Source organism: Eleutherodactylus coqui, chromosome 5 (assembly GCF_035609145.1).
Source record: "Eleutherodactylus coqui strain aEleCoq1 chromosome 5, aEleCoq1.hap1, whole genome shotgun sequence".
NCBI classification, from domain to species: domain Eukaryota; kingdom Metazoa; phylum Chordata; class Amphibia; order Anura; family Eleutherodactylidae; genus Eleutherodactylus; species Eleutherodactylus coqui.
The window spans coordinates 17647702-17673191 of NC_089841.1; the positions used below are offsets into that span (position 1 = coordinate 17647702).

Consider the following 25490-nt stretch of genomic DNA (forward strand, 5'->3'; position numbering starts at 1 on the left):
GTGTGCCATGTGACCATCAATGAGTCGATTGAACATGCAAAAACACCTTTTTTCTGCCATTTCCCATACTAGCCACCGAATGATACCAAAAGATCACATTTATATAAACCATGCATTTGTTAGATTACTCCATTTGGTTTAATTACTGCATGAAACAATTTCTGCAGAATTGATAATGCACAAGTAACCACAAAATGTTCATAAAACCTGTTACCCCTCTACTGCTGTACTGCGCCTGCTTCTAAGAAGGGAGGGAGCTGGCTAAGAGAGGGAAAGCACTGGCACCGCTCTCCCTAGTGGAACCAGTGGACCCCTATATATTTCCTAATGGAATCTGCCACTTTGTAAGAGTAAGAAGCTAAAATGGGTAGAGCTCCTACATGACAATGTCATAGATATCAGTATATGGATGCTGCTGATGTTCTGTTTCTAATCTGGTACTGTTGCAGTTTTTATATCTTTTTGGACTCTCTGAAGTGGCAATTTTGCAGGGTCTTCTTTTTGAATAGTAATGGCAGCAGTGTATATTACTACAAAAAAGTAGTTTTCTAACACACAAAACTAAATACATGTTCAAATTATGATCGCCTCTTCTGGGCCATCGTAACTTGAATGTGAATTCAACATACAATTGTGCAGTCAGCTCTAATTTTCAGCACACGTGATTGGTTGGAAAATACATCCAATTAGATGCATGTTTTAACTGAAAGGCACCTGCTGATTGACTGGATCTTTCAGCCCATCATATGTGTTGAAGACCAGGACTGATTGCTCATTTGAAGTAGTAACATCCCAGCTTCTGCTTATGGTAATCTGAGATTTGTGCTGCCAGTTCCCTACCCTCATTTAGGAGATTGTGTGCTAAACAGCAGCGTGCTCTTTAGCCTATAGCCTACTGATGTGACAGGGCTGATAAGCCTCCTTCAGACTCTGCTCAATGCTTACTGGGTCGATGCATAACCTTCGCACATGCTGCACTGTCTGTACCAGACATTGCTCTCCTCTCTTCAGTTAATCTACCTGTTGTCAGGCTACTGGAGTGAGTTTTGTGACAAATGTAATACCTTTTTGAAATGTCTAAATTCTTCAAACTGTCTACAAACCTCACTCTACTCAAACCTGTCCCATTTTGTTGACAATTTGGAAAAAGTGAGTGAGAGGTGCAACTTCTTTTTGATAAAAGTAAATTTGTTGAAATTGATTTCTGCCCAAAAAAGAAGTAACTTACCCTAGAATTCTGGTGCAACAGTAATAAATGTACCCCAGAATGCCTACTAGCTCTCCCTCACATTTATAGATTCTGAAAAGAAACCTTAAAGTCTAAAGAAAGTATTGGCCCAATACAAACGTACACTTTTTTAATTGAAAAGTTTAATTAACAATTAGCAACAAACTTTGAGACGCAGTTATATGCATCAATCTGAGACATTCTTTGTACATAGTAGATATAAAGGAGTGTTATCTGGATTTCATTGGCTTTCTGGCTAAAATGTTTATTAGTAATTACATAAATTTCTTATTCATCATTTAGTGCTCTGCTTTTACTTATTTTTGTGGTTTATTTTTTTCTACTATTATTCTCCCCTCTGATGTCTAACAAATTGACCTTTCCTTGAGAAAAATTTTCCATATTCTGAACTTTAACATGGCTTCTCTTCTGTGTGAGTTCTTAGATGTTTTGTAAGTTCGGATTTAGTAGTAAAACGCTTCCCACATTCTGGACATGAAAACGGCTTCTCTCCTGTGTGAGTTCTTTGATGTGTAACAAGACTGGATTTCTGTGTAAAACATTTCCCACATTTTGAACATGAAAACGGCTTCTCTCCTGTGTGAATTTTCTGATGTGTAACAAGATATAATTTATGGGTAAAACATTTCCTACATTCTGGACATGAAAATGGCTTCTCCCCTATGTGAATTCTCTGATGCGCAACAAAATTTGATTTCTGGATAAAACATTTTCCACATTCTGAACACGAAAACGGCTTCTCTCCTGTGTGAGTTCTCTGATGCGCAACAAGATTTGATTTCTGGTTAAAACATTTCCCACATTCTGAACATGAAAATGGCTTCTCCCCTGTGTGAATTCTCTGATGTGTAACAAGACATGATTTATATTTAAAACATTTCCCACATTCTGAACATGAACACGGCTTCTTCACTGTACAAGTTATCTGATGTACAAGACTTGATTTATTTGTATAAGATTTTTCATATTCTGAACATGAAAGTGGCTTTTCTCCTGTGTGAATTCTTTGATGGTTTGCAAGAGCTGATTTAGTAGAAACATATTTTCCACATTCTGAACATGATAATGACTTCTCTTCTGTGTGACTTCTCTGATGTTTGACAAGATGTGATAATTGGGTAAAACATTTCCCACATTGAGAACATGAAAATGGTTTTTCCCCTGTGTGAATTCTTTGATGTTTTGCAAGGTCTGATTTAACAGAAAAACATTTACCACATTGTGGACATGAAAAGGGTTTCTCTCCTGCATGAATTCTTTGATGAACAACAAGATGTGATTTTACAGTAAAAGGTTTTCCACATTCTGAACATAAATACGGCTTCTCCCCTGTGTGACTTCGCTGGTGCACAACAAGAACTGCTTTCTCTCTAAAACATTTCCCACATTCTGAACATGAAAATGGTTTCTCCCCTGTGTGAGTTCTTTGATGTCTTACAAGATTTGCTAACTTGGTAAAACATTTCCCACATTCTGAGCATGAAGATATCCTCCTGCCTGTGTGAGCTTTTTGATGTTCTCCCCTTCTGTGATTTTTCTTCTGCTTATTAGTCTGTGATGAATGAGAAGATGGGATCTGTAAAAGAGGATCAGATGATGGATCTTTACTGTGAAGGGTTGAGGGGATATCTGGGATAATGGCAGGTTCTTCATATGTATCGTCGGTGACACCACAATCTTCTGCAGATATAAGATGTTCCTCTGAGCTCCCGATACCGTCATCTGCCAAGAATGAAGCTGATTATTTTTTAAATAATATAAACCTGAAAAATGATACAGAATTTTTATAACATTTTCCATATAAATTACTATATATCATAATTTCTATATAAAAGACATGTAGCAAAATGTAATGATAGTTTAAGGGAACTTTTACACAGGCCAACACTTGCTAGACGAAAAAAAAAAGGGCTCAAAAGAGCCATTATAGACATCGGATGGCCCATAGGAACATCGGTGCTGACAAGACAAGTGAGCTTTCCTAAAAACCAAGCAACTGCTGGCCTATGTAAATAGCTAGTCTTTCATCTATGAATGGCTCCACGTTTTCTCTGAATGGAAATAGGTGGGAAGAACAATATTCCAACAGCCTCCAACTCCATTCAATGATCAAATAGCCAAAGAAAAAAAATGTTTCAGTGCTCCGAGTGCAGGCACATAAGCAATAGATAGAGAAATTACAACAAACCTACTTATTGCAGTGGGGGGAGTGGGAGTGGGTATTTCGGAACTGCATGAAACCCTCTTGGTATCCAGGTCAGCCTAAAGGGTGTTTGGACACCAAAATCAGAGTTCTTGATCCGTATGTTGTGAAATAAAGCTTTTTTATTTGTGGATACAGAAACAGGAATTCATGCAACGCATTTTGGAGAAAACTTTCTTCTTTATCAAAAACAGATTTACCTTGTATTAATTGGTGCTAATGGGAGGAGGGGAGCCGTGCATACTTGTGTTCACCACGATCCCTGCACATTAACACGGGACCGGAAACATACGGTTTACGGGATGGTCATGTGTTCTAATGACAAGAACCCTATAGTTTCCCTACATTCGTGAACACCATATTGAGCATGCATTAGCACTTAACCAGAAAGAAGCAGTTTCCAGGGAAGGGTGTGCACTTCAAAGCAAAGAAGGGAAGAATGAACACTCATAAATAGAGATGAGCGAACGTACTCGTTTAGGGCGTTTTTGCACTCGAGCACCGCTTTACCCGAGTAACTGACTACTTGGGCGAAAAGATTCGGGGGGTGCCGGGGGGGGGGGGGGGGAGCGGGGGGTTGCAGAGTGTTCCCCACTGCTACCCCCTGCTCCACCACGCCGCCCACCGGGGCCCCCCCCCCCCGCGAATCTTTTTGTCCGAGTAGTCAGTTACTCGGAAAAAGCGGTGCTCGAGTGCAAAAACGCCCTAAACGAGTACGTTCGCTCATCTCTACTCATAAAATATGCTTTCACACTTGTAATAGAAAATACTTGGGCTTAGAAAATAAAGTGAATGAAAATAGAATGAAAATAAAAGAAGCCATTTTAAACACATGAAAAAACTTATAAAATAACCATTAGAAAAGTAAATAAAGACAATGAGGCTCAAGAAAAGGAATCGCGGGCACAAAATGTGGGATAAAAAGACAATGGTAGATGAATTTGTATTCTATTCTGGACCGAGCAAGAGGAATCAGAGAAGAAATGTCAGGATACACCGTGTTGATGGAAATTGTTTTTATTAGCCCTAATTCTAAGATTATTTGTGGTTCTTCCAGTATATTTGATGCCACAAGAGCATTACAGAAAAAAATTGTGATTTCCTTTCTTTTGTGGTGAATATTAGAGCAGCATTTGCAATTGTGTATCCCTCATCTCAAAGAGCTCCTTTTCGGGCCCTCTAAAATATTCCTTATAATGGAGAAATAATTTACATCTGTGGGGACAAGAGAAGGTCGAAATGTTTTTCTTTGGTTTGTTTCTTCTGAAAATCCCCCTTGGGTGTTCAGGGATCTTGTTCTAGAATGGATTTCCTCGCAATATCTCAAAGTGTTTGGAGATGATAGTCTTTAACTGTGAGTGCTAAGAGTTGTATCGGCTGATGAAAAGCTCCCTGGAGTTGTGCTCCCTAATTGTTTCAGAGCTCTGCAGTCACGCATTGCAACCCTGAAGCAATGCTCTTAAAAAAAAGGATTGTATTATTTCCTCTGAATATTCCTACTTACTGAAATGTTGTTTAAGAATGTCGGATTGTTGTATGAAAACCTGATCTGAGGTAGAGTTACTCCTGAACGGTCTATATGTGATGTTCAGCTTTCATCTTTTAGCATGTCAACTGGAGAAGGCAAGGTGGCTGTTAGAATCCACTGATTTTAGTACAAGTGGTGTTGTCCGAGATACACAGAAAAATGATGTCATACATAGTAACATAACATAGTAACATAGTATGTAAGGCTGAATGAAGACAATGTCCATCTAGTCCAGCCTGTCTATCCTACTGTGTTGATCCAGAGGAAGGCAAAAAACCCCAGGGCCAGAAGCCAATTAGCCCTTTTGGGGGAAAAATTCCTTCCCGACTCCCTAATGGCAATCAGACTGTTCCCTGGATCAACCCCTAATAGTTCCTACCTGTCTATATACCAGGATTGACACTTAACCTAATATTTATATCCTGTAATATCCTTCTTCTCCAGAAAGACATCAAGTCTCCTTTTAAACTCCTCTATGGATTTTGCCATCACCACTTCCTCCGGTAGAGAGTTCCACAGTCTAACTGCTCTTACAGTAAAGAATCCCCTTCTATGTTGGTGATGAAACCTACTTTCCTCTAATTGTAGCGGATGTCCTCTTGTTACCGTCGTGGTCCTGGGTGTAAACAGATCGCGGGAGAGATCCATGTGTTGTCCCCTCATGTACTTATACATGGTTATTTGGTTGCCTCTTAACCTTCTTTTTTCTAGAGTAAATAGTCCCAATTTGGATAGCCTCTCTGGGTATTCCAGTCCCGTCATTCCATGTATTAGTTTAGTTGCCCTTCTTTGAACCCCTTCAAGCACTTCAAGTTCCCGAGAACCCAAGCCCCCCTTGATTGTCATTTTGACTATTAATAAAAAGTTGGAGGTCAGATGTGAAGCCATCCCAAATGATTAAAACATAATCAATGAATCTCTTATAAAAAAAAAAAAAACACAATACACTATTCTGTGATTCTTTCCTCAAAGGCACTTCATTTATAACTTTGCGTAAGTTGGGGAAAATGTTATCCACATAACAGTAGCTTTCAACTGCAGATAGAACAGATTATTGAAGGTAAAATGAAATGAATAGCATCCAAGGTAAACAGTAAGGCATGAGGGGATCCTCATCCAGAAACTGGTATTGACACATTCGTAACGACGTGTACAAAACGTTGAACACGCTTTTTTTTTGTACGTCAAAAAGCGTTAAAAAAACGCTAAAGACAGAGGCAAAATGCCAATTTTTAGCATTTTGCCTCCCAAAAAATGCAATAAAAGTGATCAAAAAAGCCGTACATTCCCCAAAATGGTACCAATAAAAACTACAGCTCGTCCCACAAAAAATAAGCCCTCATAGAGCTCCGTACATAGAAAAACAAAGAAGATACAGGACTTTGAATGCAGCAATTTAGAAAAAAAAAAGTTTTTATTGCAAAAAAGTGTAAAAACCTAAAAAAATATAAGAATTTTGGTATCGTTGTAACCGTACCGACCCGCAGAAAAAATTTAGTGTGTCATTTATGCTGCATGATTAACGCTGTAAAAAAAAAATCTATGGCAGAATTGATGCGTTTTCTCTCCCTGCTATAATAAAAAAAATAATAAAAGTTTTACGATATAGTCTATGTACCCAAAGGTGGCACCGATAAAAACTACAGCTCGCCACGCAAAAAAAGAGCCCTTATATAGCCGCGTCCACGGAAAAATAAAAAAGTTATGGCTTTTGAAAAATGGAGATGAAAGAATACCAAAAATCACTTGGTCCTCAACGCCAAAATTGGCCGTGTCATTAAGGGGTTAATGTCCAAGGATGCCAAAACAAAATAATTTTTCTATTCAGTATTCTCAATGAAAAATAATTTACCTCCGGATTTCTGATACTAATAATGTTCTTCTCATTTCTTGTAAGGTGATTGTGAACATAAGCCAGAAGGGACTTTTCATGCTCATAGTTGGATTACTCCAAGTCGCCCAGGATTCTCGAAGCCTCCAAATCATACTCTATATCCATAATTACTGTGGGCCACCATTATCGGCACTTTTTATCCCAATTTCCTTATTTGCAGCCAATTATTTAAGGAGATTATTTAGATGCCTATTGAAGTTGTGATGAAATCTGTGCTTTTTCTGGACATCCTTCTAGAATCATAAGGAACCCTATTGTGAAAAGTTTAAATAAAATGGAAATACAAATAACAGTGTAGGAAAATTGTTTGATTAAAAGGAAGTGTCCTGCTTTATTAAACCATAAGTAGCATAACGTCAGGATCAGAGTGTTGCAGCCGTTCTGAGGTTCCCGCATTGCATTCAGGCCAGACCAGGGTTTAGCAGCATTCCTACCTCTCCTAGAGCTGAGGGGTGTGGTAGAGGCAAGAGTGATGTCATTCAGCACCTGCTGCTGACTAGCTCAGCTGCTATTTAAACCATGCTAGCTTTGACCTCTGAGCTGGTCAATTCACTTCAGTCCCATGTTGGACAGTGGCGGAGCAACACAGCGTGGTGGAAGCTCTCCAGTATCAGCTAAGTGCTTGCTGTTTGGTTTTGTTTTGTTTATCCTTTTGTTTTGTGCTAGGGCTCCCAGACAGGGACTGGTCAGTGGCCAAGGCACGAGTGCAGGCTCGCACTTATCAGAGCGGTCGGTCTGCCGAGCAGGCAGGGCTCCCTCCCGGGCTAGGGGAGTATAGGGAAAGTATTTCCCCATTTATTTTGTGTTTTCTTTGCACGGTTGTGCCTTTCTTTTATGTTATTGAGGTTGCGCGTTCATAAGACGCAACACAGAGAATGTGTTTTGAACTCTTATCGAGTTCTTGATCCCCCCCACAAGTTCTCTGCAAAGGTGAGCTTCTCTATTTTATTTTTGTTAAATAAAATGGCCCTTATTTTACACCAGATAAAAATTACTCCAAAGAGAGAAGGCCGACAGCAGCACAAATTATAATCCCCACCTGGGGTTGGGCGCAAAATATGCAATAGCCGAAGTAACAGGTGATTGGATCCTTGTCACCAAAAAAGACATATGTTGTAAAAAAGGAAAACTTTGGCAGCATCCAAGGTGCAAATTTAGTATCCAAAACTTTATTTCACCATCACAAAAGAACATGACCGAAACGTTGCCTGTTCTTTTGTGATGGGGAAATAAAGTTTTGGATACTAAATTTGCACCTTGGATGCTGCCGAAGTTTTCCTTTTTTACAACAGATAAAAATTACTCGATTGTTTTAAATTAACAGAGATTGGTTCCTGAAGCAGTGAGTCCAACACATCCTCAAACTCGACATATGGCGTCAGAGATCCTAATGTGAGTTTATCTGCGAGAATTGGGGCTTGGTTGGGAGCGCCTTCCACCTTTTTCAGGGAAAATTTAATTTTCTAATGAGTCGGTTAAAGTCAACAAATAATTCAAATACGTTGGGACCTCTGGAAGTGCTGAGAGCCCTTTACTCAAGACTTCAATTTCTTTGCTCTTTAGGATATGTTTTGACAAGTTGGAAATTTCATATCTCGTGAATTCTCATTGCTTACTTCTTCAGAGTGTTGTTCTGCTCGGTCTTTTTATTGAGGCGTTTCTCTGTCCTTTTCCTTCATCGTGTCACATTGTGCTGCTTGGACCTCTAGTTCTCTGGGTTTCCAGGAGCACACTCCTGCAGGTGTGGTTGATTTGGCTGGCTGATGGTATGGAGTTCTCCAGCCAATCAACACTAGTCTGCTTCATATAAATACCAGCCCCTCTTGCTGGAGTCAGGCATATACTGCTTTGGTGTTGCTTAAATTCATTAGGTTCTGGGTGGGATTCCCTCGTCTGTTGGTGTGAACACCGATGTGTTCAGTGCCTGTTGTAGGCGACCAGATATTAGGTGTGAACTGTCCTGTTCAATTTGTATGTTGTAATTCCCTTGTTTTGTGTTTCTGCCAGTTTCCATCTAGGGTAAGCCAGGCCCCTAGGTTCCAACATGCGGCCATCCCTATTGGGACGAGCGCCCCACTTGCAGGTAGGATTCCCTTGGGGTTTTAGTTGTCTTGTTAGAGTAGTGACCCTTGATGTGGGTTTGTGAGCTTCTGTACTTTGGCCAAATCACTCTTACCTTGTATTTATTCGTTATTCCATCTGCTGTGTGTTGGTGTTCTGGTGAGTGTTTTAGGTGTTTGTCAGTTATTGTTGGATTTCTGCTTTCACGTCTGTTTATCTGTCGTAGCATTACAGTTCAAAAGGCACTTGTTGATAAAACTGGGTTATTTTGGCTCTTCCCACTGGCAGGGTATTGGCTGAGGTGGAGACTCTCAGGATAGGTTGTATTGGGAGGGTGGAGGAATGTACTGTAAAGGTTTTACAGCTGGTGAGTCTAACTCTGAATTTTTTAGCGAGGAAGGGTCATCGTATTTACGTCTAAAAAAAACTATGAATGGAAACATGATAAATTTACAGTTTTCATGGCAGATGTGAAAGGAAGAAGATGATGGATGAGATGGGCTTGTGTGCAGACTGGAGGAAGAGTCAGCACAGAGGAAGAAGGTTCAAGGGCCCTCTGATTGGTCATGAATGACACTTTGTCCATGTCATCAGTTGGTGTAGAGGTAGAGGAGGTTAAGGAGTATACTGAGGTTAGAGAAGGATCTCTGGAAGATGCTATTGGAAGGGTGGGAGTATCAGAAACAGAAGATCTGGACCAGATGGAACTCTTGGAAGGATCTGTAGGAAGTACGGTTGTATTTGTTAAGGAGTTACTATGGGGATATTTTTGGTAATGGCTGTTAACAAAGATTTTTATTTTTATGGACCATACAAAAGAATGACCCTGGGTATTTGTGTGTGGGTGACAGTGTTCCTACTTTTTTTTGTATTTCCATGAGTGAATCAGCTGATTTTTATTGTCAAAAAGATTTTGAGTACGTTTTTAAAATTTTTCAGAACAGAATACCTAGTTCCAAGGATTTTGTATGTCTTAAGGTGAATTCAATGTTGTCATTATCACACAGTTTTACATAGCACCCATTGTGACCTAAGTTATCCGATGCGGACCTTGGTAACCCTGGCTCACGCCTTAAATGCACATCATCTGGCGGTGCTCTTGGTATGCTAAACAACTGTGGAGAAAGTCTCAAAAGTCAGCAGACTTTTTCCACTTCAAATTCATGTTCAGAATCTACAACCTCCACCATGCCAAACAAGCCTACTTCACCTCTCTCGTCCCCTCACTATCTCAGAACCCTAAACAACTCTTTGACACTTTTCACTCCCTTCTCATCCCTAAACTGTAGCCCTAGGTGACGGATCTCAGTGCTGAAGAGCTGTTCGCTTACTTCAAAAAGAAAATCAACGACATCTGGCAGGAAATAATCTCTCAATCTCAGACTAGCCCCAACCCTAGTCTAGTCAGTACTGCATCTACCTCCTGCTCACTCTCTGTACTCAGAGCAATGACAGAGGAAGAAGTCTCCAGGTTGCTTTACTCTGCTCTGCACTAGCAACCCTATTCCCTCACACCTCCTCCGGTCCCTCTCCCCTGCTATCATCTCCCACCTCACCACTATATGCAACCTCTTTCTGACCTCTGGCATTTTTCCCTCCTCATTCAAACATGCTATCATATCCCCACCACTAAAGAAACCGACTTTTGACTTGATTGATGCTGCCAACTACCGACCCATCTCAAATCTCCCCTTCATCTCTAAACTATTAGAATGCCTGGTTTACCCCCACCTTATAAGCAATCTATCAGAACACTCTCTTCTTGACCCCCTACAGTCCATCTTCCACCTTCTGCACTCGACAGAATCCGCCCTTACAAAAGTGTCAAACGACCTCCTGACAGCTAAATAGAGGGGCGACTACTCCATACTGATCCTCTTTGATCTCTATGCAGCATTTGGGACTGTTGACCACAAACTACTCCTCAGTAGGCTTTCCTCCATTGGACTAAAAGACACTGCTCTCTCCTGGGTCTCCTCCTACCTATCTGACCGCTCCTTCAGCATCTCGTTTGCTAGCTCTAACTCCCCTCTTCCTAAAACTGTACCTCTCAAAAACTGACCTACTGGTGTTTTCACCCTCTACTCACCGACCTCATCCTAACAAGTCCATCCATGGCTTCCAGATAGCACACCTGTTGTCTTGGGGTTATATTCAACTCTGATCTCTACTTTACCCCCTATATCCAATCTCTCAACCGAATAGGTCACCTGCACCTCAAGAACATCTCAAGAATCAGCCCCTTTCTCATCGTGGGCATGCTAAAAACGCTCACCGCTGCCCTCATTCACTCTCGGCTCAATTTTTGCAACTTGCTTCTGATTGGCCTCCCCTGCAACTGACTCTTTCCTCCTCCAATTCATCCTGAACGCAGCAGCCAGGCTCATCTTCCTGTCCAGCTGCTACTTGGATGCCTCTGCCCTGTGCCGGTCACTGCACTGGCTGCATGTTAAATATAGAATTCAATTCACTATCTTCATTCATAAAGCTCTCCATAGCACCATGGCGCCGTACATTGCCTCCCTCATCTCAATCCACCACCCAGTCTGCGCCCTCTGCTCTGCTAATGAAATCAGATTAGGTGCACCTGTAATTTGAACCTCTCATTCCTGCCTCCAGGACTTCTCCAGAGCAGCACCAGTCCTCTGGAACAAGCTACCCAAAACTATCCAGGCAATCCTTGACTCACACAACTTCAGACGTGCTCTAAAAATGCACCTCTTCAGGGAGGCATACCATATATCCTAAACCAAACCCCTCTTTACTCCGCCTGATAACATGCTCCCTGCCCTCTCTGACTGCAATCACTGCTAGCCATCATCAGCTGCCCCCTGCAGTCACACCGTTTCTGCTGTCATATGGCTTAAGTCTCACCATTATGTTCAGCATCCCTCACTCTCCACCTCACTATACCATGCACATCTCCAGCCCTTTACCTTCTGTATCACCCCACCATTCGTAGTATGTAAACTCATTGGATCAGACCCCTCACCCCTACTGTTTCCATCAATCGATTACTACATGTAACAGTGGTTTTTGTATCTTTGCTTTTTGTATCTGTTCTTCCGTTTTGTAAGCGCTGTGGAATATGTTGGCGCTATATAAATAAAATTATTATTATTTAGTTGACTCAACAGTTCACGCCAATCAATCCATTTTTCCAATATTATATTCGAAAAGATGAAGCATCAGAGTCCATTCACCTGTAAAGGAAGAATCATTGGGGACTGTTGATTGGATAGGGATCCTCAACTAACTAGGTGCCAGATTATTGTCTTTGTAGATGGCTAAAAAAATGTAATCTATGGTGTCACGCCCTGTGATAATAGTGATGAAGATGCCTACTTGTAGCCTCCATTTTGTATAGTTTCAGTCATGTATATATACTTTGCATGAACTATGTTTTATAGATAGCTTGTTGTTGTAGATTTCCTTATTGATGTCAATAAATACACTAAAACAATCTATCAATATCAAATTGATAGAAGGAATGGATGAACACTTAGAAAACATACGGTCACAGTAATTGTATAGAAAATACATAAAACTTATCAAATAAAGTAAAATAGAATAGAATAAAAATAAAGGAAACTACTTTGAAAACAAGTAATAACTTATAAAATAACCATTAAAGTGAATGAAGACAATGAGGCTTGATGAAAGAAATCACAGGCACATAAAACCAAAATGTGGAATAAAAATAATACAATGGTAGATGAATATTTATTATACTTTATATCTTCTGTAGCCCGATTCTCCTGCTATTAGAATAGACAGCAGCCGTCCGCCGCAGAGTCAGTGACTAGCGTCATTTGTACTGCCAACATGCTTATATATCAGTGATATGTAAATGTATGATGCTGATATGTAGGCCTTCTGATTATATACTGATTCTAATCAACTATTGCCCTGAAGCGACAGGGGCACATCCATTACCTGCTGATGTGAGCGGCTGGTGGGTCTCCATCATGGCCTCCTTGTACAGATCCTTGTGTCCTTCTAAATACTCCCACTCCTCCATGGAGAAATAGACAGTGACATCCTGACACCTTATAGGAACCTGACAACACAATATACAGTCATCACCCAGAAGCCTCCAGTGCTGTTACTGTATAATGTCCCAGCATTCCCTGCAGCGTCACCTCTCCAGTCAGCAGCTCAATCATCTTGTTAGTGAGTCCTAGAATCTTCTGTACATTGATGTCCTCATGTATCAGGGGGTGAGGTGGGGGCCCCATGATTGGGCTCAGAGGTCTTCCCCATCCATCACACACAGGGGCCTGACAGTCATCACTACAGGTCTTCTTCACTACTGTGTAATCCTGTATATGGGGAGACATTAATAATTATCACTACAGACATTTCCAGAGTCCATCACCTCTCCAGTGACATCATCAGTCATTACCATAGATGAGAATGATGTAATGTGACATCATCAGAATCTCTCCCCCCTCCAGTGACATCATCTGTTATTACCATAGATGAGAATGATGTAATGTGACATCACCAGAATCTCTCACCTCTCCAGTGACATCATCTGTTATTACCATAGATAAGTATGATGTAATGTGACATCATCAGAATCTCTCACCTCTCCAGTGACATCATCTGTTATTACCATAGATAAGAATGATGTAATGTGACATCATCAGAATCTCTCACCTCTCCAGTGACATCATCTGTTATTACCATAGATAAGAATGATGTAATGTGACATCATCAGAATCTCTCTCCCCTCCAGTGACATCATCTGTTATTACCATAGATAAGAATGATGTAATGTGACATCATCAGAATCTCTCACCTCCCCAGTAAGCTGGAAGAGTATCTCTAGGGTGAGATTTAATATACTCTCCGCCATCTTGTTTCTGTCCTTCTCCATCCTGAATGGGTCAATCAGCAAAAATATCTTACATAGAAGATATCAGAGGATCTTATATTGTACGACCTGAATGGAGAGAAGATGAGAAAATATAAAAAAACACATATATTGCCATGTTAAGAATTTATTTATCGAATAGAATAAGGGGGAAACATTTGAGTGACATGACTACAGGAGAAGCTTGAAAATTGTAAAAGGGAACGGTGCACAAAAAATTCTATTGGTAAAACTCTGCACAACAAAACAAATGGAAACTATGTTAAGTATGCAAAAAAACACGCCATCTTAACTAGTAATCACAAAGCATCCCAATTTGGGCTAAGCAGCAGCACATGTGAAAAAGACTTGGGTATACTAATAGATCATAGACTGAACATGAGTCAACAATGTGATGCAGCAGCCAAAAAGGCAAACACAATTCTGGGATGTATTAAGAGAAGCACAGAATCTAGATCATGTGAGGTCATTATCCCCCTCTACTCTTCCTTAGTCAGACCTCATCTGGAATACTGTGTCCAGTTCTGGGCACCCCACTTTGAAAAAGACATAGATAAACTGGAGCAAGTTCAGAGAAGAGTTACCAAGATGGTGAGCGATCTGCAAATCATGTCCTATGAGGAACGATTAAAGGATCTGGGAATGTTTAGCTTGCAAAAAAAAAGGCTGAGAGGAGACTTAATAGTGGTCTACAAATATCTGAAGGGCTGTCACAGTGCAGAGGGATCAGCCCTATTCTCATTTGTACAAGGAAAGACTAGAAGCAATGGGATGAAACTGAAAGGGAGGAGACACAAATTAGATATTAGACAGTGAGGGGGATCAATGAGTGGAACAGGTTACCACAGGAGGTGGGGAGTTCTCCTTCAATGGAAGTCTTCAAACAGAGGCTGGACAGACCTCTGTCTGGGATTATTTAGTGATCCTGCATTGAACAGGGGGAATTGGATTCAATGACCGTGGAGGTCCCTTCCAACATTATGATTCTATGACTCTACTCCATGAATTTCACTGCCACCACTTATGATAGGAAAAAAGTGCAATACTTAAATATGATCACTTGCTAGTCTTCAGTAGTTGAAGAGTTATTACCACTGAGGATATATGTTCAGAAACAACATCTTCTTAGAGAAACACAAAACACAAGAGCTTTAAAATAACAAGAGAACGCTATATGAGACCTGGAACTGGCAGCAAGCCCTGAAAGTGTCTGTTCTGCAGAGTTCAGGTGAACAATAACAGGTTACCCTCTTAAAATGTGAACCCCTTCTTATTACCCAAATCATTGATAGTTCCAGTCTCTGATTCAGGTTGCAGAATTAACCATTAGCTGATGAAGCAGATGCCTGATAGTACTGGGCAGTGAGAGCTAATACAAGGACTATTCAGCAGTCCGTCCCCCTGTAACCCCTCTCCATCAGGCCGTGGGATGTGATGGTTGGATGGACAAATGTCAATTTGTTCAACCTGAGATCAGGTGACTAATGTGACACCTCTCCGGGGATGACAGCGCCCTCCAGAGCTCCTTCCTGCAGGTGACTAATGTGACACCTCTCCGAGGATGACAGCGCCCCCCAGAGCTCCTTCCTGCAGGTGACTAATGTGACACCTCTCCGAGGATGACAGCGCCCTCCAGAGCTCCTTCCTGCAGGTGACTAATGTGACACCTCTCCGGGGATGACAGGGCCCTCCAGAGCTCCTTCCTGCAGGTGACTAATGTGACACCTCTCCGAGGATGACAGCGCCCCCCAGAGCTCCTTCCTGCAGGTGACTAATGTGACACCTCTCCGAGGATGACAGGGCCCTCCAGAGCTCCTTCCTGCAGGTGACTAATGTGACACCTCTCCGAGGATGACAGCGCCCTCCAGAGCTCCTTCCTGCAGGTGACTAATGTGACACCTCTCCGAGGATGACAGCGCCCCCCAGAGCTCCTTCCTGCAGGTGACTAATGTGACACCTCTCCGAGGATGACAGCGCCCCCCAGAGCTCCTTCCTGCAGGTGACTAATGTGACACCTCTCCGAGGATGACAGCGCCCCCCAGAGCTCCTTCCTGCAGGTGACTAATGTGACACCTCTCCGGAGATGACAGCGCCCTCCAGAGCTCCTTCCTGCAGGTGACTAATGTGACACCTCTCCGAGGATGACAGCGCCCTCCAGAGCTCCTTCCTGCAGGTGAGTAATGTGACACCTCTCCGAGGATGACAGCGCCCTCCAGAGCTCCTTCTGGCAATAACAGTTCTTGGCCAGTTTAAACAGATTACAGGATAAAACTAAGTCATCCCCGAGGACACTAAATCTACACCAGGATAGTCATGTCACATTTTCATCAACCCTCCCATGTGCATTTCAATTCACCTTCCACCCTAAAGACTCACCCTGTATCTCTAGTGCTGCTCCAATGACAACCCACAGCCCCCACATGTCCTTCAGCTCAACCCAGGCCTCCTGTCAGCCCCAGACATTGATGGAGATACAACAACTTCAGCCCGTCATGTATATTGCTGGAAGTACTGCAGTTTATTAACAGGACAGTAGATGGCGCTGTCACTAATACTTATACAGAGTCTTCCTGGTAGTATATATTGTATTTCAGCCGCACTTCAGTAGCGGTGAGCGATTCCAGCGAGCTGATTGGTTGTTGGGTACACACACCCCTTTGGAGATGTGAACGAGTGCTACGGCACAAGACCAGCGGGGCGGGTTAGGGTTTAGGGTTAGGTTTAGGATTTAGGTTTTAGGGTTAGGGTTTAGGGTTAGGGTTAGGTTTAGGGTTGGGATTTAGGGTTAGGGCTTAGGGTTAGGGTTTAGGGTTAGGGTTTAGGGTTAGGTTTAGGGTTGGGATTAGTTGCCGACCCTCCTACGGCCCTGCTGCTGCTTATTTAACGGGCCGCCCACTCGTGCACATCTTCAAAGGGGGGGTGTACCCAACAACCAATGAGGTCGCTGGAATCGCTCACCACGACTGAAGTGTGGCTGAAATACCAAATATGCTTCCTGGTTCTGAATTGTTTTGGCTGTACTGCTGTATGCTCACTGGTTTCCCCCTTCCCTCTTCCTGTCTGTGTGCAGTCCACCATGTTATGTTTATCTCTCTGTGAATCCACACATGTGCTTCCAGTAAAGACAAGTTGTTCCTCCACAATGTCTGCCTAAAGTGACTCCGCCGCATTTGGCACTCAAACTCTACAACAGGTTATGGGCCCAGTGACCGGATAACGCCCCGGACGGGGGACAGTGCGGGCAAGGGAGGAGAGTGATACAAGGAAGCTTCCAGAGAAGCAAGAGACTGTGAGATAAAGGAGTGAGACTAGCCGAACAATAACAATTATCAGCTATGGAGGTTTAAGGTGAAAGGTCATCACTACAGAGAGGCCACAGGACAACGACCAGAACCAGGACAACGACCAGAACCAGGACAACGACCAGAACCAGGACAACGACCAGAACCAGGACAACGACCAGAACCAGGACAACGACCAGAACTAGGACAACGACCAGAACCAGGACAACGACCAGAACCAGGACAACGACCAGAACCAGGACAACGCCCAGAACCAGGACAACGACCAGAACCAGGACAACGACCAGAACCAGGACAACGACCAGAACCAGGACAACGACCAGAACCAGGACAACGACCAGAACCAGGACAACGACCAGAACCAGGACAACGACCAGAACTAGGACAACGACCAGAACTAGGACAACGACCAGAACTAGGACAACGACCAGAACTAGGACAAGAAAAACAGACACCGGCCACCATAAGCTTACTAGTGGAAGATGATCAGCTCATACACATACCTAATGAGAGTACAGCGAGAGGCACGTGGGATGTACTGAAGAGACTGCATGAGAGTACAGCGAGAGGCACGTGGGATGTACTGAAGAGACTGCATGAGAGTACAGCGAGAGGCACGTGGGATGTACTGAAGAGACTGCATGAGAGTACAGCGAGAGGCATGTGGGATGTACTGAAGAGACTGCATGAGAGTACAGCGAGAGGCACGTGGGATGTACTGAAGAGACTGCATGAGAGTACAGCGAGAGGCATGTGGGATGTACTGAAGAGACTGCATGAGAGCACAGCGAGAGGCACGTGGGATGTACTGAAGAGACTGCATGAGAGCACAGCGAGAGGCATGTGGGATGTACTGAAGAGACTGCATGAGAGTACAGCGAGAGGCATGTGGGATGTACTGAAGAGACTGCATGAGAGCACAGCGAGAGGCATGTGGGATGTACTGAAGAGACTGCATGAGAGTACAGCGAGAGGCATGTGGGATGTACTGAAGAGACTGCATGAGAGTACAGCGAGAGGCATGTGGGATGTACTGAGGAGACTGCATGAGAGCACAGCGAGAGGCATGTGGGATGTACTGAAGAGACTGCATGAGAGCACAGCGAGAGGCATGTGGGATGTACTGAACAGACTGCATGAGAGTACAGCGAGAGGCATGTGGGATGTACTGAAGAGACTGCATGAGAGTACAGCGAGAGGCATGTGGGATGTACTGAGGAGACTGCATGAGAGCACAGCGAGAGGCATGTGGGATGTACTGAAGAGACTGCATGAGAGCACAGCGAGAGGCATGTGGGATGTACTGAAGAGACTGCATGAGAGTACAGCGAGAGGCATGTGGGATGTACTGAAGAGACTGCATGAGAGTACAGCGAGAGGCATGTGGGATGTACTGAAGAGACTGCATGAGAGCACAGCGAGAGGCATGTGGGATGTACTGAAGAGACTGCATGAGAGTACAGCGAGAGGCATGTGGGATGTACTGAAGAGACTGCATGAGAGCACAGCGAGAGGCATGTGGGATGTACTGAAGAGACTGCATGAGAGTACAGCGAGAGGCATGTGGGATGTACTGAAGAGACTGCATGAGAGTACAGCGAGAGGCATGTGGGATGTACTGAAGAGACTGCATGAGAGATCCAGTCTGAACAGCAAGTTGTGTCTGATGAGGAAGCTTTACAATATGAGGTATAGCAGAGAAAGCCATGCAGGAGCGCATGAATGCCTGCTGGAGGCGATCACACAGATCAGTGGTGAGGAAATGACAGACCGCCACGCCGTAGACATATTGCTGTGCAGCTTACCTGACACATACACTGCGCTGGAGACAGACCCGAGACGGATCTGACACTGGCATTCGTTAAGACCAGGCTCATAGACGAGTATCAGAGAAGAAAGGAACTGGCACATGACTTCACAGAAGCCGACACCAGAGCAGCTCTTAGGCTGGGGTCACATGGGACGGATTTGCCGCGGAAATTCCATGCGAAATTTCGCCGCGGCAAATCTGCATATGGCCGCTAATCCCGAGATTAGCCAGCCATGTGGACGGCAAATTCGCTGCGGCTAAACTGGCAGAAGCCGCTGCTGCGGCGCGGATTTGCCGAACGCAGCATGTCTATTTTTTTTTTTCCGCTGCTCCCGCGCTCTCCTCTATGGGAGTGCTGGCTGCAGCGGAAGAGCGAGCGTCCGGGCCGCTTCAAAGCCACTGCGGCTTTTTCCATGGCGGTTCTCCCAGCGGAGATGTTGCAGGTTTTGCTGCGGCCAAACCGCGACATTTCCGTCGGGCGCCCCGTGTGAACCCAGCCTAAAAGCTACAAACACAAGGTCACACAGGAAGGAAACCAGGGTATGTTTCATATGTCACAAACAGGGACACTTACAGAAAGACTGCACTATATTAAGCAGAGCAAATGAAACCACGTCCCTAAAGGCCAAAGCCACAACCTGGGATCAATGGGCAGAAAACTGGAGACACATTTAAAGTGACAGGCAATCATAAATCACAAGGCTGGTGCATGGACTCCGGGGCAACTAGCCACATGACGAGCGATAGGAGTTTTTTCACAGAATTTGATCTGAATTACAAAGAGACGATTTATCTTGTAGATGGAAGTAAAATAAGTGCAGAAGGATATGGGTATGGAACCCTAGTGTGCCCCAATGATGCGGGACACAATCTAGCCATACCAGTTAAAGGTGTGCTATATGTTCCCGATCTAGGAGGACTCTTGTCTGTAAAGTGTCTGAACACTAAAGGACTCACCGTAAGATTCCAAGCTGACAAGTGTTCTATTCTAGAGGGCAAGCAGACAATAACTAGTGCCAAGCTGGAGGACCATCTGTATCACCTCAACACAGTGAAGGGACAGGCGAAGCTATGCACACATGGGCACAATGACTGAATACACATGTGGCACAGGCATCCAGAATGCATACAGGAAGTACAAAAGAGGAAGCTGAGAAAGGATCTAACAGTATCCCCCTGTACAGTTACTGTAAAGGGTGAATGTGGCATCAAACCTAAGGCTACCAGATCAACACTTCCTAAAGCAAGTCAGAACAGAGCTTCAAGACCGCTTGACCTAATTCATAGTGATGTATGTGGTCCCCTAAACCCACCTACACCTGGGGGCAACAGGTACATAGTGACCTTCATAGACGACTATTCAAGATAAACAGTAACCTCCTTAATGTGTCACAAGAGTGAAGTTCTGAACAAACTACAGGAATATGTATTGAAGACAAGCCATAAGTTCCAGAGGAAACCTCAAACACTTCGAAGTGATAATGGAGGTGAATTTACAGGACATAAAATACAGGAGTACGTAAAGCAGAATGGAAGAGAGCATCAAAAGACCGTCCCATACACACCGGAGCAAAACGGAGGAGCTGAAAGGAAGAACAGAACTCTGACCGAAATGATCAGATGTATGCTGACAGACTCTGGATTGCCACAAAGATACTGGGGCGAGGAAGCTATGACAGCCACTAATTTGCAGAACAGACTTCTTTCTAGAACAGTGGAGAAAACCCCATATGAACTATGGCCCAACCAGAAGCCAAGTGTAAAACACCTAAGAGTTTTCGGTTGTAAGGAGTTTATCTACATTCCAGAAGAAAAAGGCACCAAACTCCAAAACAGAGCAGTAGACGGTATATTTGTTGGATACAGTGACCATGTCGACGGTTACAGAATCCTAAATCCCAGGACGGACAAGATCACCATTAGCAACAGCAGAACTTTTGTTGAAGATGTAAAAGATAATGTGATGACAACAGTGGGAGTAAGAACAGAAGAGAAAACCGACACTGATCAACCCAGCTCTGCAACATCTGAGCAAACAGTCGAACTGACCGTGAACCCTATCGGTACCGAAGAGCAAAGACATGCCAACTCAGACACAGGTCCAAGACGCTCAACGAGAGAAAACAGAGGTAAACCACCCGTACGTCTCTCATACAAGGCAAGCACGGCCAGCACTAATGAGCCCGCTACATGGGAAGATATATCTCAGCTTCCAGAGGGAGAAGCCAGTAAATGGATGAAGGCTACAAAGGAAGAGATAAAATCCATGAAGGACACTTGGAGAACTACCATCTGGAAGGAAGGCCATAGGTCGTAAATGGACCTTTGAAGTGAAATACAACGCTGATGGCACAGTTGAACGAGATTTGTTGCAAAAGGATATTCCCAAAAATATGGAGAAGACTACGATGAGACATTTGCCCCAGCAGTCAAACATGCTACAATAAGGACCTTACTGACGGTCGCCGCCAGAAGAAAACCAAGTGGAACACGATGATGTGAAAACCGCATTTCTAAACGGTGAGTTGACAGAAGACCTCTACATGGAACAACCACCAGGATTCAAAGACCAGACCTAGTATGCAAACTCCAGAAGAGTATATATGGTCTAAAGCAAGCCGCCAGAGCATGGAATATGAAGATAAATGATGTGCTAACACCTGAGGACTTTCAGAGGAGTAGAGCGGACCCCTGCCTATACACAAAGAAATGAGCAAACAGATGGATCTATGTACTTGTTTATGTGGATGATCTCCTAGTTTTTTTTCGAGCAAGAAGGGGACGAAGCAGAAATATTGCAAACCCTAAATCAGCATTTTCAGACCAAAGATCTTGGAAACAAATAATTATCTCAGCATTCAGATTGAGAGGAGAAGACGATGGCAGCTTTCTTCTGAACCAAAAACACAAAATACAAGAAATAATTGAAACATTTGGAATGGAAGACGCCAAACCGGTAAAGTCTCCAATGGAAACCAACTATCTGAAGGAGATGAGCAGCCAAGATACTCCGCTACCAACTAACACTCAGTACAGGAAAGCAATAGGAAACTTGCTGTAGATCACCGCTGCTACAAGGCCTGACACTGCAGCAAGGCCTGACACTGCAGCAGCTATCGGGATCCTATGCAGAAAGGTGTCAACGCCAAGTCAGATTGGAATGCTGTAAGGAGAGTCATTCTCTATCTAAAGAGACTTCAAACTACAAGCTAAAGCTGCAAGCAAGTGATGAGAGCATCCTGACAGGATCGAGGATGCCGACTGGGCCTGGGACACCATTAACAGAAAATCTGCCAGTGGCTACATGTTCCTTCTGTCAGGGGGTCCCGTCAGTTGGATTAGCAGTAAACGGCTCACAGTTGCACTATCATCCACTGAAGCAGAGTACGTTGCGGCAGCACAGGCGAGTCAAGAAGTTACATGGCTGAGACAACTGTTAGCAGATTTAGGTCAACAACAGTTGGAAGCAATGAAAATTTTTGAGGACAACCAAGGATGCCTTGCCCTTCAGTAAATGGGAAGAGTCAGCTCAAGAACCAAGCATATCGATGTGAAGTTCCACTTTCTAAGAGATCTTCAAGAACAAGGGCTGCTTGAGTTACTTTATTGGCCGACTGAGGATACGACAGCGGATTTCTTACGAAGCCTCTGATCGCTGAAAGATATTCAGGGCTTACAAAGAAGCTAGGCCTAATAGACTAAGCCTCAGCTGTTGAGAAGGGGTGATGGAGATACAGCAGCTTCAGCCCGTCATGTATATTGCTGGAAGTACTGCATGTTATTAACAGGACAGTAGATGGCGATGTCACTAATACTTATACAGAGTCTTCCTGGTATTGAATTGTTTTTGCTGTACTGCTGTATACTCGCTGGTTTTTCCCCTTTCTTCTTCCTGTCTGTGTGCAGTCCACCATGTTAGGCTTATCTCTCTGTGAATCCACACATGTGCTTCCAGTAAAGACAAGTTGTTCCTCCACAATGTCTGCCTAAAGTGACTCCGCCGCATCAAACTCTGCAACAGAAATATCCCACAGCCCCCATATGCTTTACAGGTCATCTCCGGAAACTCATAAGATAGCGGTGACGGTAGTGACAAAATAGTGACCGGTGACATCAGATAGTGGTGACATAATAGTGACCGGTGACATCAGATAGTGGTGACAGGTGACATCAGATAGTGGTGACAGTAGTGACATAATAGTGACTGGTGACATCAGATAGTGGTGACAGTAGTGACATAATAGTGACCGGTGACATCAGATAGTGGTGACAGTAGTGACATAATAGTGACCGGTGACATCAGATAGTGGTGACAGTAGTGAGAGAATAGTGACTGGTGACATCAGATAGTGGTGACAGTAGTGACAGAATAGTGACCGGTGACATCAGATAGTGGTGACAGTAGTGACAGAATAGTGACAGGTGACATCAGATAGTGGTGACAGTAGTGACAGAATAGTGACTGGTGACATCAGATAGTGGTGACAGTAGTGACAGAATAGTGACCGGTGACATCAGATAGTGGTGACAGTAGTGACAGAATAGTGACCGGTGACATCAGATAGTGGTGACAGTAGTGACAGAATAGTGACCGGTGACATCAGATAGTGGTGACAGTAGTGACAGAATAGTGACCAGTGACATCAGATGGTGGTGACAGTAGTGACAGAATAGTGAGCGGTGACATCAGATAGTGGTGACAGTAGTGACATAATAGTGACCGGTGGCATCACATAGTGGTGACGGTAGTGACATAATAGTGACAGGTGACATAAGATAGTGGTGACAGTAGTAACAGAATAGTGACCGGTGACATCAGATAGTGGTGACAGTAGTGACAGAATAGTGACCGGTGACATCAGATAGTGGTGACAGTAGTGACATAATAGTGACCGGTGACATCACATAGTGGTGACAGTAGTGACATAATAGTGACCGGTGACATCAGATAGTGGTGACAGTAGTGACAGAATAGTGACCGGTGACATCACACATGTCTTCTATGGTCTAGATGGCGGATACAGTTATGTCGCTCACCGGCGGATCCTCCGTGTTGCTCCCTACAATTTCTGCGTTCGCTCCGGACGTTCCGCAGGTTTTTCTCCTCTTCTACAACTTCTGACTTGCAGTGAATGTAATAAACAATGGCGCTGCTCTCCATAGACGGCGCCCCCCTGTGTGGGAGACTCACAGCGACCTACAGATGACAACGTGCCGCCTTCTTCCTGTCACTGCAGAAAGCCCCTGAGCTGCCGTCTGTCGGAGATCCCTCAGTGGGCCCCTTCCTCACAGCCCCTATAGGACTCAGTGCCCAGTGCAGGGTTACAGTGATTAACCCTTAAACTCCTAACTGTCCCCCCTGCTGTGTGAGGAGCACATGTCACCTCTCAGGCAGTGAAAGGGTTACAGCTGGTAACTTCCAGCAGCGACTCCCATCATCCACCAGGGGGCGCCGGCTCCTTCATGAGGGCCCATCATACGGCCTGCTGATGGCAGAAGGTCTCACAACCCTCCCGTACCTCCACCGGGGTAGATGCTGGAATGGAGGGGCTCCTAGGAGGTCTGAGGACAGGAAGTCACATGGTCTGCGGTCACATGACTGGAAGGGGAGGGGCTTACTAATATGTGGGGAGAGGAGGAGAGGAGGGTTTGGTGGACAGCAGCTAGTATGGAGGGGTCCGTGTCCCGGACTGTTCTCTATACTGAGCTGGTTAGGATGGAGTATTAGTGAGGTGACGGACCCTGTAGCCCCGGTGATGGCGGTGTGACGGGCCGTTCTCTGGGTGTTGAGCTGTACTGTTTGTACTAATTCCGTGTACATAAATTGTTTTGATCACTTTTTGGGGGGACAGATCGGGTGAGCAAAAAGTCCCTGAACTTCTAGCATTGAGTATTGACCAAGCGGGAAAAATAATGCAACATCTTTAATAATTACGGATATTTATTCCACATCTTTATTTACATATTACAAGGAATTTAGTTTTTTATTTCCCCCAACACCACAGTCAGCGGACATCCTGGCTGCGGGTTACTTAAAGGGGTTGTCCCGCGGCAGCAAGTGGGGTTATGCACTTCTGTATGGCCATAATAAAGGGGTTGTCCCGCGGCAGCATGTGGGGTTCAGCACTTCTGTATGGCCATATTAATGCACTTTGTAATATACATCGTGCATTAAATATTGGCCATACAGAAGTTATTCACTTACCTCCCCCGGTGTTGGCGTCCCCGTCTCCATGGTGCTGACCGAAGCCTTCTCCTGCCTCGATTAGACGCGCTTGCGCAGTCTGCCCTCTTCTGTCCCGTTGAAGGGGCCGCTGCGGCGTGCTCGCGCCGCACAGCTGGTCTGCGCATGCGCAGAAGATCCTCCTGACCTCTTCATCAAACTCGCTGTCCGTCAAAGCCTCAGCCGCAAGATTCACTTCGGGAACAGGGGCCACCATTGACCCACCTGCCACATGGGCTCCTGCCAGCTCCCTGCTCCGTCTGTGTTTCTCATGACACCTCTGCTGAGCAGCAGTCTTTTTCCAGTTCTTCCCTGGCTCCTGAGCCCCCTAACGTCTGCTG

General features: G+C 44.2%; 1 protein-coding gene across 1 annotated transcript; it reads right to left on the reverse strand.

Moving 5' to 3' along the window:
• Nucleotides 1-1405: 1405 nt before the first annotated feature.
• LOC136629017 (oocyte zinc finger protein XlCOF22-like) lies at nucleotides 1406-24503 on the reverse strand. Its single transcript, XM_066605130.1, has 5 exons — nucleotides 23964-24503; nucleotides 13740-13883; nucleotides 13078-13257; nucleotides 12872-12995; nucleotides 1406-2971 (listed from the first exon to the last, which is right to left on the reverse strand). The coding sequence occupies exons 2-5, from the start codon at nucleotides 13815-13817 to the stop codon at nucleotides 1641-1643; spliced, it is 1713 nt and encodes a 570-aa protein (XP_066461227.1). The 5' UTR covers nucleotides 13818-13883; nucleotides 23964-24503; the 3' UTR covers nucleotides 1406-1640.
• Between the last annotated feature and the right edge of the window lie 987 nt (nucleotides 24504-25490).